This window comes from Gopherus flavomarginatus, chromosome 10 (genome assembly GCF_025201925.1).
Source record: "Gopherus flavomarginatus isolate rGopFla2 chromosome 10, rGopFla2.mat.asm, whole genome shotgun sequence".
Taxonomy (NCBI): domain Eukaryota; kingdom Metazoa; phylum Chordata; order Testudines; family Testudinidae; genus Gopherus; species Gopherus flavomarginatus.
The window spans coordinates 18,397,471-18,416,936 of NC_066626.1; the positions used below are offsets into that span (position 1 = coordinate 18,397,471).

At 47.3% G+C, this 19,466-nt stretch overlaps 1 protein-coding gene across 3 annotated transcripts in view; it reads left to right on the plus strand.

The window, feature by feature from the left end:
* Positions 1-16,823, plus strand: part of LOC127030148 (gamma-crystallin B-like) — a 91,936-nt gene extending 75,113 nt beyond the window's left edge. Inside the window, exons 1-3 of one of the 3 annotated variants that reach the window (XM_050916195.1) lie at positions 5,286-5,319; positions 5,728-5,969; positions 7,903-8,178. In XM_050916195.1, coding sequence (XP_050772152.1) covers positions 5,286-5,319; positions 5,728-5,969; positions 7,903-8,178 — 552 coding nt within the window. Of the gene's footprint in view, positions 1-5,285; positions 5,320-5,727; positions 5,970-7,902; positions 8,179-15,585; positions 15,622-16,023; positions 16,264-16,547 lie in introns of those variants that run through there. The other 2 variants (XM_050916194.1, XM_050916191.1) reach the window with 2 other exon arrangements.
* The last annotated feature ends 2,643 nt before the right edge of the window (positions 16,824-19,466 follow it).

Genomic DNA, 19,466 nt, shown 5'->3' on the forward strand with positions numbered 1-19,466 from the left:
ATCCCAGGAGGCTCAGCTCCGGGGGCACAGGTGGAGCCCACAGGTGGTGGGAAGCAGAGACTGCCCAGAGCCAGAGGTGCACTGGGGTCTGTCCAGGGGGTAGAGAGAAGCAGGTGGGTGGAGGCAGGGATGGAGAGGACCCCTCAGCCAGCAAGCGGGCAGGCTGAGAGGAGCAAGTGGTGGGCAGCGGGAGCCAGTGGGGTCTCAGGGTGCAGTGCAAACAGAACAGGCCGGGGCCCCTTGTGAGCATGGGCCTGGCTCCATGGCGCTACTGGCACCACTGTAAACCCAGCATTGTTGATTGCTCAGGCTGCTGTCTGAACTTAGAGCAACAGCATGACAACACACTCTCCCCAAACACACATTCCCCCTGCCCCACCCACCCAATATCTCACACAACATTCTCTCTCTCACACTCACTCACTCTCTCTCTCTCTCTCTCTCTCACACACACACACACACACACACCTCTTCCCCTCCTGCCTTACATACACTTCAGCTGACAAGCAGCTGGCAATCTAGTAGGCTGCCCATGGAATGATGGGATTCAGAAACCTGCATCATGTGACTGTACCTACCCCATGAGGCATTGTAAACCTCAGGGCCGCCCAGAAGATTCAGGGGGTCTGGGGCAAAGCAATTTCAGGGGCCCCTTCCATAAAAAAGAGTTGCAATACTATAGAATACTATATTCTCGTGGGGGCCCCTGCAAGGCAAATTGCCCCACTTGCCCCCCTCACCCCTCCTGGGAAGCCTTGGGAAAAATAAACATTTAAAAACATTCTGCATCTCGGCACAAACCCAGTTTTGAGAAAACTTCTTTTCAAGTCCCCTTTACAAGGTATCACTGGTTCTCAGCATCAACTAGTGCTAAAAGGCACTAAAGCTCATTAAAAAGGCTGGACAAATATTTTCCATCAATACTTTTTTTGGATTGAAAACTAGGGTTTTTAAAAAGCAGAAAAAAAATCACGGACAATTGCTGCTTTCCTTCAAAAAAATTTTTTTTTTAAATTTTAAAGCTGAAATTAGTCTGCCAAAACCTGAACATGGTTTGAGGTTTCAGAAGTGTGTGGCCAAATACACTGCTCTACAGCCAAAATGCTTCTGAAATAAATGTAGTCCAACTTTACTAATTCTGGGTCATTGAGAACAAAAATGATGCTTAAAATTGTTGATTGGCTCTAGTTTTCAAGATATGCTATTGGGTCAGTATATACGACCCTTGACTTGGGAATGGCGGAGGATAAGTGAGTTATAAAGGGAAGGGATCTCAATTTAAACCAGAAATGACTAAAATACATCTTTGACTCGATCTATGAATAAATCTATGACTGGGTTTGGACAGTACTTGCTTTTTAGGCAAAACAATGAATGATGCAATCTGAAGCTGGTATTGCATCATACATGATATGCATTGCATCATGTTATTCCTAGAAGTCATGGATGATGCAATCATAACGAAGCTTACATCACTCTGCTGAACAAACTGCCCTATATCAGCTCTAGAAATCATACAGTGTCCTGCTCTCTTATTTGTCAGTGTTTGATTTTGCAAAGGACACATTTCTGTTTAGTTAAAGTGAGCGGAGATGCCTCGTACTTGTGTGAACAGTGCAGATAACTTCTGCTATGTTTGTGGTGAAGTGACTTTTGCCTCACAAAAGCGCAGTATAACCACTATGGTTAAGAAAGCCTATCACCTTTATTTTGGCTCCAAAATTGGAGATCAGGACAAGAGGTGGGCCCCACACATATGCTGCAACACTTGTGCAACAAATCTTCACCAGTGGTTGAACAGGAAAAAGGAAATCTATGCCTTTTGCAGTGCCAATGATTTGGAGAGAGCCAACAGATCATACTAGCAATTGTTACTTCTGCATGGTGCCTCCAGTTGGGAAAGCTGCGTCAAAGAAGAAAAAGTGGACTGTGCATTATCCAAATATTCCATCAGCTATACGCCCAGTACCCCACAGAGAAGGACTGCCGGTTCCTGATGCACCAGAATCATTCTCACTTGAGTCAGACGAGGAAGAGGAAGAGGATGAAACTTCTGGTCCTGAACCATCAATGTCACACAGGACCCACATTTTCTCCCATCCTCCTCCTCTGAACCACATCTCATAACACAAGGTGAACTGAATGACCTTGTCAGGGATTTGGAACTACCCAAGAGTAAGGCAGAGCTGTTGGGCTCCAGACTACAGCAGTGGAATCTCCTGGCAGGCTATCAGGGCAAATGGAGCCCATCAATGCTTGCAGACTATTGCTGGACAGTGACAAGAGATGCTCCATTTAATGAATACAAGAGACAAGCCAAGAAGCACCGAGTAGACACTGAATAGGACTCAACTATGTACATAATAGTTTTTTGCCTTTTGTTTCATAATAAATTTGATTTATATAACCCTTTTGCTGATTTTTAAAGTGTTACATAAACAGGACAGGTGAAATATTATCATGTAAAGCAACCATAAACACATGAAAAGACCTAGGTTTACAATTTATGATTAAAACTCTACTATCTACACAATATACATAGACATAAAATGTAAAAACTTAAATATCTTAGAAACAGTAGCCAATCAGTTGTTTTAATTGTCATATTTGAATTCAGCACATCAAAATACATAATAAATAGCACATTTTATCTCTGAGGCAGACGACTTCTCAAAAATTGTAGACCAGTGATATTTGCTGCTTGCTGTATTTGTTTAACGAAACAATAAAAAAAATTCTGCTTAAAAAAAATCCAAAACTTTTGAGCCACCTCAGCTTGTGACCAAACACCAGAGCCCATCCAGTCAGAGATTTTTCCAAGTTTCTGATGCTCTGCTGGCTTCCTTGACTCATATCTGTCTCTATAACATTGGGTTCATTTAGCTTAGAACATAAGAACGGCCATACTGGGTCAGACCAAAGGTCCATCCAACCCAGTATCCTGTCTACCGACAATGGCCAATGCCAAGTGCCCCAGAGAGAGTGAACCTAACAGGTAATGATCAAGTGATCTCTCTCCTGCCATTCATCTCCACCCTCTGACAAACAGAGGCTAGGGACATCATTCCTTACTCATCCTGGCTAATAGCCATTAATGGACTTAACCTCCATGAATGTTTCTGTTTCCTAGATACTGGCTCCACGAGGTCCCTCACAAACTGGAGACGGTTACTGTGGGTTTGTCTTTAGTATAGCTTATGTACATACTCCATGAATTGAGCATTTCAGCTTGTTCCAGAATCTGGGATGAGCCTATGTTGTGAAAACTGAAATGCTCAAAATAGCACATGCATGTGAATGGACACAGGGTGCTAAAATTAAATTAACCCAGGGGGTCTCAAACTGGGGGTCAGTACCCCTCAGGGGGTCCCGAGGTTATTACTGGGGGTCACGAGCTGTCAGCCTTTACCTCAAACCCCACTTTGCCTCCAGCATTTGTAATAGTGTTAAATATATTTAAAAAGTTGTTTTTAATTTATAAGGGGGGGTCACACTCAGAGGTTTCCTATGTGAAAGGAGTCACCAGTACAAAAGTTTGAGAACTACTGAATTAACTCCTCTGGAGCCTCAGGGAAGGCAAGAGAGGGGGGTCTCCCTTGGTAGGGTTGGGAAGGAGGTAGGTGGTGTAGCATATTGCTCTTCTCATGTGATCCCTCACCCATGGAAAAGATAACAGCTTGGCTCTTTGTGTTAAATTGCTGTCTGTGAGCCTCAAACTGCTGAATGAGCTTTAGGGTAGGGAAGGCTGTGCCTCCCCAAACAGCCTGGCCCTGCCCCCTATCCACCCCTAGCCACTTCTTGCCCCCCTCAGAATCCCTGACCCATCCTGCTCCTTGTCTCCTCACTGCCCCACTGAAATCCCATCCCCAACCACCACCCCAGGACCCCCCCCCCCCCCGTTCCCTGTCCCCTGACTGCCTCGACCCCTACCCCCGCCGAGTCCTGACAGATCCCCGGAATGCCCACGATCCAACCACACCTTCCCCGTCCCCTGACCAACCCACCATAACCTCTGCTCCCTCCCTGTCCCCTGACTGTCCCTGGGATTCCCTGCCCCATATCCAACCCCCCGGACCCCTTGCCATGCTGCTTAGCCCCACCTCCCCCTTCTCCCGGAGCCTCAGCGTGCCACGTCCAGGAGTGGCTCTCGAGTTCCCACCGGTCAGCCTGGAGCTCACAGCCCCACCCCCTTACCATGTGGCTCTGAGCAGCGAGGAGCTCAAGCCCCACCCGAGCCAGACTGCTTTAGCTCTGTCGGGCTGCTCCTGGGCACAGCGTGCTGAAGTGCCAAGGGATAGGGGAAGGCGGAGGTGGGGCTGGGGCCTGGGGAAAATTACCCCACTTCCCCCGCCCCGGGCACCCTGAGGAAACCTTTCCCAAAACCCTACGGCCAATGGCACTGTGACATAGCTACCCACACTGCCCCACACTGCTAGTGTGCATGGACTCTGTTGATATGAGGACCATAAAGAGGACATACAACAGTTACTTAAAGGAAGTGCTTTATTTAAAGGGCCTAACTTTTGTCAACAAAACTCTGTAGTGTAGACAAGGCCTGAGAAACTCCTTCTCCTTGTTCAGCCTGAGGGAAGACTGCCTGGCCTTGAGCTGCTATGCTAAATATTGTGCAAGCTCAACTATTTGAAATGTGGGATGATGAGGTGTGCTGGAAATGACCACACCTGGAGACTCAGAACAGCCCTCTGTTGCTACGGTGGGGTGGATGCTGCACAGCTACTGAACAGTGGCTTATCCCATGCTGGTCTCACAGGAGCACATTCCAGACTCCATACATCTGACCCTAAAGCTACTGAATGGCAAAAACACACGTGATGTCTACCTAAGCCCTTTTGACATTTTTTTTTTACATACACATTTCCGTCTTTATCTCCCTATTTTCTATTTTGTCGTTTGAACCCTCTTCCATCTTTACTGTACAGTGCACATCTGCATTCACCAATAACAATGCAACTGCAGAGACTCTATAGAAAAGGATTGTGATGGCATCAACATCCAGTCCCCTCTGTCACTCGGCCAGAAGTTTCTCTCTTTGCTTGAGCTATGTTGTCTTCAATGTAAAAATGGCTGTGCTGAACTGGTCACTCGTAACCATAGGAATAAAACCTGTTCCCCACAACACAAAACCTATGGACGCTAGTACAAAGAGTGAATGATCTCCCACAGTCATAAGCTGGCTCTATGAACAGAAAAAAGACTTTTGTTAACGTGTGCACACTTAGCACTGGTTGTGAGGTATAAAAAGGCAGTTGCCCAGCTGGAGTACTATGGCTTGTAGCCTGAATCCCTGTACGATGGAAAAGGGTAAGAGAAACTTGTCTGGACTGGATTGTTTGCTAAGTCAGTCTGAAGCCAGGGACCTGATTCTCCTTTCATTTACATCAAAGTTAGTCTCTTATTGTCAAAGGAGTTATTCCTGGCCTATACCAGTGGCAGTAGAAGAGGAGAATTAAGAATGCAGAGCTAGAGAACCTACTGCCTCTATTAGTCCCTGGATATTAGTCCAATTCTGCTTTTGTTTACACTTGTGTAAATGAGGATCAATCCCACTGAAGTTACAGGAGTATATCAGTTTATCACCAGAGTCAGTAAAATGTAAGGCCAAGACACTTCAGGCATAGGGTGCTGGACAGAGAGAAATTGGAATACCAGGATGCAGTCACACTGTATATGATGTTACTGAAAACTTTGCCATTTGTTTCTCACACTAGATCATCCTTTTTGAGGACAGAAACTTCCAGGGCCGCTTCGTTGAGTGCAGCAGCGACTGGCCGGATTTGCAAAGTCAGCTCAGCCACTGTAACTCCGTCTGCCTGGAAAGTGGCTGCTTCATGCTCTATGAACGTCCCAACTTCCAGGGACAGCAGTTCTTTGTGAAACGGGGGGATTATCCTGACATGCAGTCTGAGGGTTTCAGCACCTCCATTAAGTCCTTCCAGATGATTCCACCTGTGAGTTTGATTTTGTTTTTAAAAAATGGCAACATTGACCAAGCCACCATTATAAGGTTCTTCCTTGATCATTTTCAACTGAGCTCCCAAGGACTGAAAACGAGAACTGCTTTCTTCCTCCCAATGGTCATCCCTCCAGGATGGCTGGGGGGACATTGCAGGGATAGGATAGGAAAGCTTTCTCTACAGCTGCCTGTTCTGGGCCTTGGTGCAGCTGTCCTGTGGTTAGGAATATGGACAGTGAACAACATACTTTGAGTTAAGAAGGGAAAATGTATCCGTAAGTTTGGGGGATTTGGAGATACACTGGGCCCACTCCCCTCACACTGGTGTAAACTAAGGAGTAACTCCTTGAAACCCAGAGAATTACACCAGTGTGAAGGGAGAATTGGGCTCAACATTTTCTGTGACTCTTTAGAACAAAGTCACTTTTCTGTTTCCTTGATTCTGGGGCTGCTGAAGCCTGAAACACCCCCCAGCAGAACTTGAGAACAGCTGGCAGAGGCTACACTAACTAGGGAACTGAGGCCCCCTGGTGGGCCACCAGTGGGTTTCTAAGAGTATGCAAAGCAAGGCCAGCATTTGAAGCACCAGGGCCCAGGGCAGAAAGCCAAAGTCCCAGTGCCCTGAGTCCCACCTACCACCCCCACCTGAAGCTGAAGCCTGAGCAGCTGAGTTTCACAGGGCCCATTTGACGTGGGGCCCTGAATAACTGCCCTGCTTGCTACCCTCTAATGGCAACTCTGGCTTTTACATGCAGAAAAACTGTTATTGTGGCACAGAGGTCCGCGGAGTTTTTATAGCATATTAGGGGGCCCTGTCGTGGAGCAAGTGCAATCCATCCCTTCTTGGGATGGAGTGAGGATAATTATGGCACCGTGGCTGAATCTATTCAATCACCCCTTGTCTTGGGATAGCTTCGCCTAAGGGTAAAAATGAATATGGCTGCCATCCATCAAGACTGTGTGTCCTTGTGGCCTGAGTCAGCAGGATTATGTGGCCATATGACCAGAGTCAATATGGTGGCCTCTTCAGTAGGCTGGACAAGGGAGTGAGCCGCCACCTGAGGGGGGTGGCAACCAGGAAAGGGGACCTATGCCCTCCCTGCTCCAGTTCCCAACTCAGGGCCCTGACAGGGGCAAGTATGCTCGCCACTGAGTCAGTGGGGAATCAATCCAGAACACATTAACACTTGGTACAATGCCTAGTCTCCATGAGCTATTTCCTACCCTGTCCCTGGTGGTGTCGTTCTGGCATCTCCGAAGTCTGCAGCCTCCTCAGCCTGTGTGGCTCTCGGCAGCTTCGTTGCTCCTTGGGCATATGCAGGAACTTGGGCATTTGCTTGGGTCTCAGCTTCTTCCTTCTGGGGCCTTAGCAGTTCCAGGGCTGGAGCCTCTAGCGGGAGTCCTCACTCCTCGGCAGTCAGCCCCGAATGAGCTGGGCTGCTCCCTTTTATACCTGACTTCCAGCCAGAGCATGCCCAACAGGGCCGAGGGTCCGTGGCCTCCTCGGCCCAAAGAGTAGAGTTCACCCTTGCAGTACCAGTGCAGGGCAAGCACAGCCCGTCACAGGGCCTCAGAAAGAAAAAGATTGAGGAACCCAGCCCTATGGGATCACTGTGCTGGTTGAAGACTGTCCAGCATTGTACACTGCAGCCCTGTCCCCTCTTGTGTCTGGTTGGGCTCCTCTTCCCCAACCCAGACATAGCCCCTGCACCAGGGGCGGGAGTCACGGCTCATGTAGGTCTGAGTCAAATGGGTGGATGTGCTGCCTTTGCAGCATTCAAGGATTCCCCTCCTGTGGGGAGCAGAGGCAGCTTTAAGCGTCATTTGCATCACTAGAGCAGGTACCACAGGGCTGACTCAGGGCCCAGGATCACAAGCAGCCAGCCTGCTGCAGTCACTCTAGTACCCTGTCTCATTTTCTGTCACAGCACAGGGGCACCTACAGGATAAAGATCTATGACAAGGAGGATCACAGAGGCAACATGGTGGAGTTAACCAAGGACTCTCCACAAGTTATGGACCAGCTACGCTCCCCCGAGATGTTCTCTTGTTGTGTGCTGGAGGGTTACTGGATCCTTTACAAATTGCCGAATTACAGAGGCTGCCAGTACCTACTGAGGCCAGGGCAGTACAGGAGATTCAGCAAGTGGGGCGCTATGAGTGGCAGAGTCGGCTCTTTGAGACGTGCCACTGATCTCTACTGAATCAAGACGCCTTTTGTCTGGAAGGGTCTCAATGAATAAAATGCTTTACCAACCATTGTGCTCCCAGCGTGCTGTTGTAAGTGTTCTAAGGGGAATGTTGAGGCTTGTCCTGTGTTCTTGGGCTACGGTATCATCTTCTGATCCAAAAGTTGCCCCTCGTCTTTCCCTGCCCTCCCCCATCATTGCATAGCTACTTCCAACACAAAGTGCCCAACGCCAAACACAGGGCTGTACAGGGGTATAAGACTCCCTCCCAGACACTTCCATAGCTGTGCGGGCATTACCCAAATAGAGTGCAGGGCTCGCAGTAAAAGCTGAACCATAAAGTGAAACATACAGCGCTTGGACCATAGAGAGGCGGCGGGAGGACTCTAATCATACAGCTGTAATCTAAATTATAATCCTTCAACCCAATCATGGCCATAGATCTGGAGGTAGGGCTGAAGGGGCCCTGGGAGCATCACCAGGGAGCAGCAACTGGAGCCCCCTCAGCCACCAGCCATGGAGCAGGCAGAGCTGGGCACCCAGCTGATGACAGGAAGGAGCCACATCCTCCTCCCAGCCGAGAGACAGCACCAATCATAGCTCTCTGCCCAGCCGAGCCTCAGGCCAGAGTAGCCTGAGCACCGATCCCAGGCAGGGCAGGATTAACTAGCCATAGGCACCACAGGCCTGGGTCAAGGGCCCCAGCTACTGGAATCATCGGATTACACTGGAACTCTCTGTGTGTAATGAAAGCTGAGGTGTCTGTCCCAGGGGGTGTAAAGCAAAGCTTGAATATGACCCAGGTGGAACCAATTGAGAGACGTCTGCCCAAGTCTGCAGCCAGCCTGAAACAATAGCTCTGAGAAGGCTGAACAGCCCCATGCACCTCAGTGTGAGGTTAACTGTAGGAGCCACCAACAGCAGCCCAGCAGACAATTCTGGGAGGCAGGAAGAGAAAAGCATCCCGGCCCAGTTCACCCATCCAAAGAGATACACCCAGGCTCAAGGGTGAATCTTGGGAGCTACCCTACCTCTATCCCTTCAGCTCATGATATGAGCATCAAATGACCCCTGTTGTCTCTGAGGCTAGAGGGACCTTGGTCCCACTTCCAGGAGCAAATGCCCCTGTGACCTATCTCACTCTCTCACTTCATGACTTGGGGTGCTCTGTGTGACTTCATGACTCAGCCCTCTGGCTAGGGCACCACAGTCACCCCCTCCAGGTTATGAGGCTACCTCCAGACCAGATAGCTGGAGGACATTTCCCACAATCCTGTGCTACCTCCCAATTTGCCCCTCTAGCACCCAGCACCTAATCTTTAAAAAAAAAAACTGCATGTCAGCAAAACTGTCTTCCCTGAAGACCTCCACTAGTAACCTCACTCCAGCCTGACAGTTTGCCTTTCAGTATGTCTCACTGTAGTCTTCCCTTTAACCAGCTCCTTATCCACCTTTCAAGTCTCATATTAATCTCCATCTTCTCCAACTTAACTAATAATTTTCCATGTGAAATTATATCAGAAGCCTTACTGAAATCCAGGTAAATTAAAGCAGATAGATTTGAGACATATGAAATGCAGTAGATCTAAAGTCAATTATCTTCTCAAAGAAGGAAATCCTCCCCCTTTTCTTAAATACAGGAGCTATATTAGCAATTATCCAGTTAGTGAGTACGACTCCTGAGTTTAAAGATTCATTAAAAATCCTAGCTATTGGGCTTCAGTTTTGTGTACCAGTTTCTTTAATATTCTTGGATAGAAATTATTCTGGCCCCCCAGTTTAGCTGTTTAACTTCCACCCTCCCACTACTCCTAAACTCCTCATTAGCCTTATTAAACATTAAGGCAAAGTGTTTCTTTAGGTGTTGGGTCATGCCTAGACTATCTTTAATCTCCACCCCATCCTCAGTGTTTAGCAGTCCCACTTCTTACCTTGTTTTGTTTTTATTTATATGGCAGTAGAACCATTAACTATTGGTTTTAATTTCCTTTGCAATGTTAAACTCTGCTTGGTATTTGGCAAGTCTCGCTTTATCCCTACAATCTCTGATCTCCAAAAAATAGCTTTCCTTGCTGATGTATCCCATCTTCCATTCCTTGTAGGATTTCTGCTCTCTGTTAATCATCTGTTTGAGAGGTTTGCTCATCTACCCTTTCCTACAATTTTTCCCCCTTGCTTGGGATACAGGTTTCAGATAATTTTTTCAACTTTAATGTCAAGTAATTCCAAGCCTCCTCCACTTTCACATCCTTCAGTGCTACATTCCAGTCCACTTCTCTAACTAATTCTCTTCATTTTTTAAAGTTTGCCCTTTTGAAATCAAGGACCCTCATTGCAGATCTATTTTTGTTTATTTTGTTATTATTTGAAACTGAATTAGCTCATGGTCACTCGAACCAAGGTTGTCTCCTATACCAGTTCTTCTGTGAGGTCCTCACTACTCCCCAACATCAAATCTAAATTGGCATCATCTTTTGGGTGAAGTAATCTGTCCACTATCCAACCAGGAAAATCTGGACCCTACTATTATTAGTAGCGCTTGTCATCCAATCTATATCGGGGAAGTTAGTCTTCCATCATTACACAATTCCCGGTAGTATTTATTTAATTAAAAAAATTAAAGAGGTCACTATCCATATTCAAAAATAGATCCCAGGGAAACTACTAGTAGCTTTTTTTCCTGAGTGATTTTGGCCCAAACAGACATGGTTAAAATTCAGACACTTATGTGCGCACACACGCACAAAAGGGAACCTTTTTAACAACAAAAATAAGACAGCCAATTTAGCAGGCAGAAATGCAACAGTTGCAGAACTACCCTGGCCATGGTAGACTACTTTGAAAGGTATCCATGTAGCAGTTTTCAACTGAGGCCAGCAACTATCACAATAAGATGAATGCTTTGTAACTTTAACAACAGGATGTGAAATTAAGGCAACTTTGGGAGCAAGCCTGCAGCCAAAACACAAATGTACAAGTGGTGATCACTCCAAAGACACAGAGGCCAAAGACAGATTATCAAAAATATGGTGGTGGCCCCAATGAGAAAGAGACTTGAAGGAACACCTTGATACTTCCATAGTCTGTGCCAGACACAATCCAGCTAACAAAAAAAGCTCTTCTGAGACAGGCACTGAGAGGTCCATGGAAATGAATTCTAATAGACTATACTGGGGAGTTGTCCTTATCGGGTAACAAGTATGTGCTAGTTGATGTAAATACTTTCTCACACCTGGAAGAGGCTTTCCACACTAAATATGTGACTTCCCTAACAAGAGTGAAATAATTGATTAGCAATATGTTCTTCAGATGGGGAGCCTAAGGTTATTGGCTCAGACAATGGGAGCGGATTTGTAGGGTCAAAGAAGTGTGCATCTGTCTGGAGGGAGATCAGAAGTTTCTCTTTCCCTATCTGTCAGCCGCAGCAGGAAAGGTTGAGCAAATAAATAGGACCATCAAATCCAAGCTAAAAAATGGAGGTGAATTCAACAGGCAGCAATTGGAATGAAGCGTTACCACCGGTACTAATGTGCATCACAGGGACAGAATGCAAATCCACAAGATTTTCCCCCCAATGATGCCTGGATGGGAAGACCAGTGAGAGTGTGGAGGGATATAATTAACCCAATTCCAGCCCATTTAGCTATAGTGGCCCTGTCAGAAGCCTGGTACAGGACTTGCAGATGCAGATTTTGGACATACACAGGAGTGTGACGGTAAGAAAGGAAGCGGAAGTATAAAAACCCAAGGCATGGTTCAATGCCAAAGGAGACATAACTGAACATCCAGCAGGATCTAAAGTGATCATCTGGGATCATGCTCAATGCCAGCCTTTCCCAAAAGCAGAGTGGTAAAGTCTGCGCTTAACATAGGATTGACCTGGCTCCTCTGAAGTCTTTTGGAAGACAGGAATCAGGAGGTAAATAGATCAGCAGGCTAAAAATGGAATGTTTTGTGCTAAGAAAAGTAAATGGGTCTGTAAGCTAAGAGACAAAGTTTCTCAACTAGCTAGGAGCTGGAACACCCAGAGAACCATTTACTATGAACAAAATAATAATGGACACAATAAGTCGGGAATGAAAACATGAGGTAAAGAGTAGGTCAAATATGGACAGAGCAAGCTCTAGGAGATTGACTCCTACAAAGTAAGTGAGACACTGCCAGCATACGTGATGCAAAATATAGAAAATGAAGTAAAATGTGTAAATGTTTATAAAGGGAGAGAGTTTCTGTGCATCTTTGGATAGATATGTCATGTGCCCTAATGTGACCTTACCCAGGGTACAATCTGGACTGTTGAACAGATGTGTCCCCTCAGTTCTCCAACCTAGGGTGCCTTTTACTCTGCTTCTAAGGTGCCACGAGTGCTCCTGTTCTTTTCACTGTGAAAGGAACCGCTCCTGGTCTGCCCACACACAGGTGCAGCATATAAATTAGCCCCAGTTATACTACATGAGTGCTACATCCAGACATTCAATTACACTGCAGGGCAACACCAGCAAACTCCTGGACCAAGACTTTCCCCCAGAAATTTGTGTCTTGTACTCAGCACCCTCCTGGACAATACAACCTCATATAAAGTCCATCATTTTATTAATAGACAAGTATATGCACTGTGACAAAGTTCCTCCTTAACCTTGGTGGATCCTGTGCTTATTGGCAGATTTGCTCACCTCAGTGATCTTCCCCTCTGGTGGAACCCACAGTCTGGGTCAACACCTCCTATGTCTGATCAGGAATTGTGAGGTTTGGGGGGAACCCGGGCCTGCCCTCTACTCCGGGTTCCAGTCCAGGGCCCTGTGGATTGCAGCTGTTTATAGTGCCTCCTGTAACAGCTGCATGACAGCTACAACTCCCTGGGCTACTTCCCCAGGGCCTCCTCCAAACACCTTCTTTATCCTCGCCACAGGACCTTCCTCCTGGTGTCTGATAATGCTTGATTGTCTGATAATTCCTCAATGCTCCAGTAGCACACCCTCTCACTCTCAGCTCCTTGCGCCTTTTGCTCCCAGCTCCTCACACGCGCTTCCTCTCCTCTGGCTCCTCCCCACCTGACTGGAGTGAGCTCCTTTTTAAACCCAGGTGCCCTGATTAGCCTGCCTTGATTGGCTGCAGGTTTTCTAATCAATGTAGCTATCTCCACTGCCTTCTAGAAAGATCTTAATTGGCCCCAGGTGCCTTGATTAACCTGGAGCAACTGCCATTTGGTTACCATGATCCTAGGGATTTGTTTAGCCTGGGGCTAACATACCTGTTCCTCAGTACTTTACTGTAGCCATCTGGCCTTGCCCCATCACAGCACAAATCCTCTTATCTCAAATGGAGTTTCCCAAACATTTCAGTGCAAACACTCTGGTTTAGATAAAACAATATAACAAGTTTATTAAACTACAGAAAGATAGATTTTAAGTGATTACAAATGAGGAGGCATAAAAGTCAGAACTGGTTACAAAGAAATAAAAAGAAAAACTTAATAAACTAAATGAATTCAAAGCAAAGGTCTCTCTCACTACAAACTTTAGCAGTCTTACTGGCTGCATTCCTTTTCAGGCTGGACCCCTGCCTCAATCCAGTATTACTTTCCTTGTCCTTCAGGTCTTGTTGATGCTGTGAGCAGAGAGAAAGTGAGAAGTATTTTGGGGTGTCTGTTCACCCCCCCCTTTTATAGTTATCTCTCCATCTCCAGCTGAAGTCCAGGAGACAAAGTCTGTTTGGATGGGAACCTCAAGCTCTTCATTTGTCAAAATATAGATTTTCACTCACACCCTCTTTCCTGCCAAAGAATGGCCACTTAAGCAGGTAATTGTCCATTTGATCTTGTTGACACTTGGCTGAGGTGTCCATCTGGCTTTTGTCTCTGAAGAAGTGGTTTGTGGCTGCTCTTACTAACATAACTAGGGGCAACTCCAGGCACCAGGGCACAAAGTGCGTGCCTGGGGTGGCAAGCCGCGGGGGGCAGCCTGCCGGTCGCCATGAGGACAGCAGTCAGGCTGCCTTCGGTGGCATGCCTGAGAGAGGTCTGCCAATCCTGTGGCTTCAGTGGCAATTTGACAGCGGGTATGCCGAATCCATGTTACCAGCGGACCTCCTGCAGGCGTGCCGCCGAAAGCTGCCTGACTGCCATACTTGGGGTGGCAAAATACATATAGCCTCCCCTGAACAGAACACAGAAGAATCTTTAAACTTTACATACAATGCTGCCACACATTTTACTAGGACAGTGATGATCAGGAAATTATGAGTTTTTGAATGATACCTTACAAGGCATGCTTTGTATGAATTTAATCATGGTCCAATAAAAGGAGTACAAATGGGGGTACAGACTGTAACACTACATTCACCACCACCTCACATTTGAGTTTCATCAACTCAGCGAAGTATTGCTGCATGCCAAATAAAGATAACTGAATGACAAAGCCTGGAGTTGAACTGAGTTGTTGTGAAGAAGAGTGGAAAGAGGTCTGAGAGAAAAATCACACCACCTACCATACAAGGGTCTTTTGAGAATAAATACTTTAAAGACGGTGAAGCACTTTGAGCTCTATTGAGGAAAATCTTTATGTAAGAAATTGGCATTTCAATCAAATCAAATCAGAACTTGACATTACAGACTTATGTAGATGAGGAAAATTTGCACCAGTCCAACTACATCAACCTAATTGTACCAGCACAAACCTCTAAATCAAACACACTCAACAGTGCAAAAACAACTCCATATAGACAGGATCTAAGTACATAGGTTCAATCCAATATTATGCTGCACCCATGAGCCAACATTATAAAAGAAAAGTTACTCCACAATAGCTGGAAAACTGTTTCTGTAGCTAGACTAGCAACATCGTCACCTGCCCTCTGAAACTACACCTATGTTAAAAAGTGGGGGGCTCAGTGAGTGCTGGTCTCGTGGGAGTATGTTCCAGACTCCATACTGCAGACCACAAAGCTATTGAAGGGCTCACACGTCTGATGTCTACCTAAGCCCTTTTGACATTTTTTTTGACGTGCACATTTCTGTTTTATCTCCCTACTTTCTATGTTGTCGTTTGAACCCTCTTCCATCTTTATTGTACCACTTGTGCATCCACTTATAACAATGCAACTGCAGAGACTCTATACAAAATGATTGTGATGGCATCAACATCCCCTCTGTCACTCAGCCAGAAGTTTCTCTCTTTTCCTGAACTATGTTGTCTTCAATGTAAAAATGGTTGAGCTGACAGATCCAGGGCCCAGAACCGATCACTGGTAACAATAGGAATAAAACCTGTTCCCCACAACACAAAACCTCTGGACACTAGTACAAAGAGTAAATGATCCCCTAGAGTCATGAGTCGGCTCTATGAACAGAAAGCCTTTTGTTAACATGTGCACACCTAGCACTGGTTGTGAGGTATAAAAAGGCAGTTGCCCGGCTGGAGTGCTATGGATTGCAGCCTGAATCCAGCTACGATGGAAAAGGTAAGAGAAACCTGTCTGGACTGGATTGTTTGCTAAGTCAGTCTGAAGCCAGGGACCTGATTCTCCTTTCAATTACTTCAAAGTTAGTCTCTTTTTGTCAAAGGCATTACCCCTGGCCTATACCAGTAGGAGAGGAGAATCAAGAATGCAGAGCTAGGGGGACCTACAGCCTCTATTAGTCCCTGGATATTAGTCCAATTCTGCTTTTGTTTACACTTGTGTAAATGAGGATCAATCCCACTGAAGTCACAGGAGTATATCAATTTATCACCAGAGTCAGTAAAATGTAAGGCCCAGACACTTCAGGCATAGGGTGCTGGATGGAGAGAAACTGGAATGCCAGGATGCAGTCACAATGTATAGGATGTTACTGAAAACTCTGCCATTTGTTTCTTGCACTAGATCATCCTTTTTGAGGACAGAAACTTCCAGGGCCGCTCCATTGAATGCAGCAGCGACCGGCCGGATTTGCAAAGTCAGCTCAGCCGCTGTAACTCCGTCCGCGTGGAAAGTGGCTGCTTCATACTCTATGAACGTCCCAACTTCCAGGGACAGCAGTTCTTTGTGAAACGGGGGGATTATCCTGACATGCAGTCTGAGGGTTTCAGCACCTCCATTAAGTCCTGCCGGATGATCCCATCTGTGAGTTTGATTTTGCTTCTCTCTCTTTTTTTTTTAAATGGCAAAATTGCCCAAACCACCATCATGAGGCACTTGCTTGATCATTTTCAGCAGATATACCCAAGACTGAAAATGAAAATTGTTTTCTTTCTTATAGAGGTAGTCTCTCCAGGATGGCTGCAGGGACATTACAGGAATGCCCTTTGCATCACTGGAGCAGTGCACAGAGCTGACTCAGGGCCCAGGACCACAGGCAGCCAGCCTGCTGCAGTCACTCTATTACCCTATCTCATTTTCTGTCACAGCACAGGGGTACCTACAGGATAAAGATCTATGACAAGGAAGATCACAGAGGCAACATGGTAGAGTTAACGGAGGATGCTCCGCAAGTCATGGACCAGCTACGCTCCCCCGAGATGCTCTCTTGTTCTGTGCTGGATGGGCACTGGATCCTTTACGAATTGCCGAATTACAGAGGCCGCCAATACCTGCTGAGACCAGGGGAGTACAGGAGATTCAGCGAGTGGGGCGCTATGAGTGGCAGAGTCGGCTCTTTGAGACGTGCCACTGATCTCTACTGAATCAAGACACCTTTCGCCTGGAGGGGTCTCAATGAATAAAATGCTTTAGCAACCATTGTGCTCTCAGAGTGCTGTTGTAAGTGTACCAAGGGGAATGTTGAGGCTTGTCCTGTGTTCTTGGGCTACAGTATCATCTTCTGAACCAAACACTGCTCCTCATCTTTCCCTGCCCTCCCCAGCATTGCATAGCTACTTCCAGCACAAATGACACAGGGCTCAGGCCTAGACAGCCACACTAGGGAGTAAGGGGATACAAGACTACCTTCTAAGCACCTCCATGGCTTTGCAGACCTTACCCAAAATGCAGTGCAGGACACGTAGTAGGATCTGAACCATAGTGTGAAACATGCAGGACTTGGACCATAGAGAGGACTGTAACCATACAGCTGTAGTCTGGATCATAATCCTCCAGCCCACCCATGGCCATAGATTTGGAGCTAGGGCTGAAGGGACCCTGCGAGCATTTCCAGGGAGCAGCAGCCAGAGCCCCCTCAACCACCAGGCATGGAGCAGGCAGAGCTGGGCACCCAGCTGATGGCAGGAATGAGCCACTTCCTCCTCTCAGCTGAGAGGTAGCGCTAGTCACAGCTTTCCCCCGAGCCAGGGGCCAAGCCTTGGGCTGGACTTACCTGAGCACCAGTCCAGGGCAGGGCATGATTAACTAGCTATAGGCAGTCCAGGTCTGGGTCGAGGGCCCCAGCTCCTGGAATCATCTTATTACACTGGAATGTCCAATGTGTAACGAAAGCTGAGGTTTCTGGCCCAGGGGGGAATGAAGCTTGAAAACATGACCCAGGTGGAACAAATGCCGAGACGTCTGCTCAAGTCTTCAGTCAGCCTGAAACAATAGCTCAGAGAAGGTTGAACATTCCCATACACCTCATTGTGAGGTTAACTGTAGGAGCCACAGCAAAGGATTGTGGGAAGCAGGAAGAGAAGAGCACCTTGGCCCAATTCACACATCCAAGCAGATACACCCAGGCTCAAGGGTGAATCCTGGAAGCGACCCTACTCCTATCCCTTCATCTCAGGGTGTGAGGGACTAAAGACCCTGTTCTCCCTGAGGGAGGAGGGCCCTTGGTCCCACTCCTGTGGGAGGGGAGGGCCCCAGGTTTCTGTTCCTGTCTTTTTTGGTGGGGACTCTTACAGAGTGTTCGCCGGGCTAATGGAGGGGGGCCATGGAGACAGCTCTCCAGCCTTACCAGCAGCAGAGGCACTTTGGGCCCAAAGAAACTGTAATGCACAGTAAGATGAGTCCTGATCCTTGACTCTTTTCACAGGCAGTGGTGAAGTGTCACCATTTTAGAAAGACTAACCTGCACGTATGGTTATCAAGGTGTATACTGGGACATGATTAAATACAGAGGCACTGGCACCGGCCTCTGTTGGAAGACAGGATACTGGGCTAGATGCAGGAGCGGCGCCAGGGTTTTTGGTGCCCTAGGTGGGGGTCCTTCCACGCCCCCAGTCGTTGGCAGCAATTCTGCGGTGGGTGGGCTCCTTCCATGCTCCCGGTCTTTGGGGCACTTCAGCGGCAGGTCCCGGAGCGAGTGAAGGACCCCTCGCCACCGAATTGCCGCCGAGGATGGCAAAATGCCACCCTCCCAAATCCTGGAGCCCTAGGCGACCGCCCAGGTCACCTAAATGGAAGCACTGGCCCTGGCTAGATAGACCTTTGGTCTGACCCGGTAGGGCTCTTCTTACGTGCATTCTTGTGAACAGAGCAAAGGCAATGAGACATTCAGTACACAGATGGCATTAGCCACTATGTTATGTATAAATAAAAGAGGTTTAACAACAATTAAAGTAAAAAACAAAAACTGGCCAAACACTTAGGGTTGCCAACTTTCTAACAGCACAAAGAAGAACACCCTATCCCTGCCCCTGCGCCATCCCTTCTCCGAGGCCTTGCCCCCTGCCCTCCTCATTCTCCAAGGCCCCACCCCCGGTCACGCCATTCCCTGCTTTCTCCCACCCTCACTCACTTTCACCAGGCTGGGACAGGGGGTTGGGGAGCAGAAGGGGGTGTGGGCTCCGGGAGAGAGTTTGGGTACAGGAGGGGGCTCAGGAATATGGGGGCAGGCTCCAGTCGGGCAGCGCTTACCTCAGGCGACTCAGGTTGGCGGCGCTGCAGGGCTAACACAGGTACAAAGCATTCAGAAACAGTTTGTGAAGTTCAAACCACTTTGGGAGCAAGCCTGCAGCTACAACATGAATGTACAAGGTCAAAATTTAGTCATACAGCAAGACCTCCCATGTTTAAATTAAATAAAGTTTTGGTATGGATGGCACCACAAAACATGCAGAAAGATCTGCTCTTATAGTTTTACAGGTCCACTGTGCATGGTCACTCCAAAGAGGCAGAGGCCAAAGACAGACTGACAAAAACATGGTGTCGGCCCCAATGGCAAGGAGACAGGAAGGAACACCTTGACACTGGTCTAATCCGCGCTAGACAGTCCAGCTAACAAAGAATGTAAAAAAAGATTTTCTGAGACAATCACAGAGAGGTCCATGGAAACGAGTTCAAATCGACTGTACTGAGGAGCTGTCCTTAACACCAAGGGGTAATAAGTATGAGCTAGTTATTGCCAATGCTTTCTCACATTAGGAGTAGGAGGCCTTCCACACTAAATATGCGAC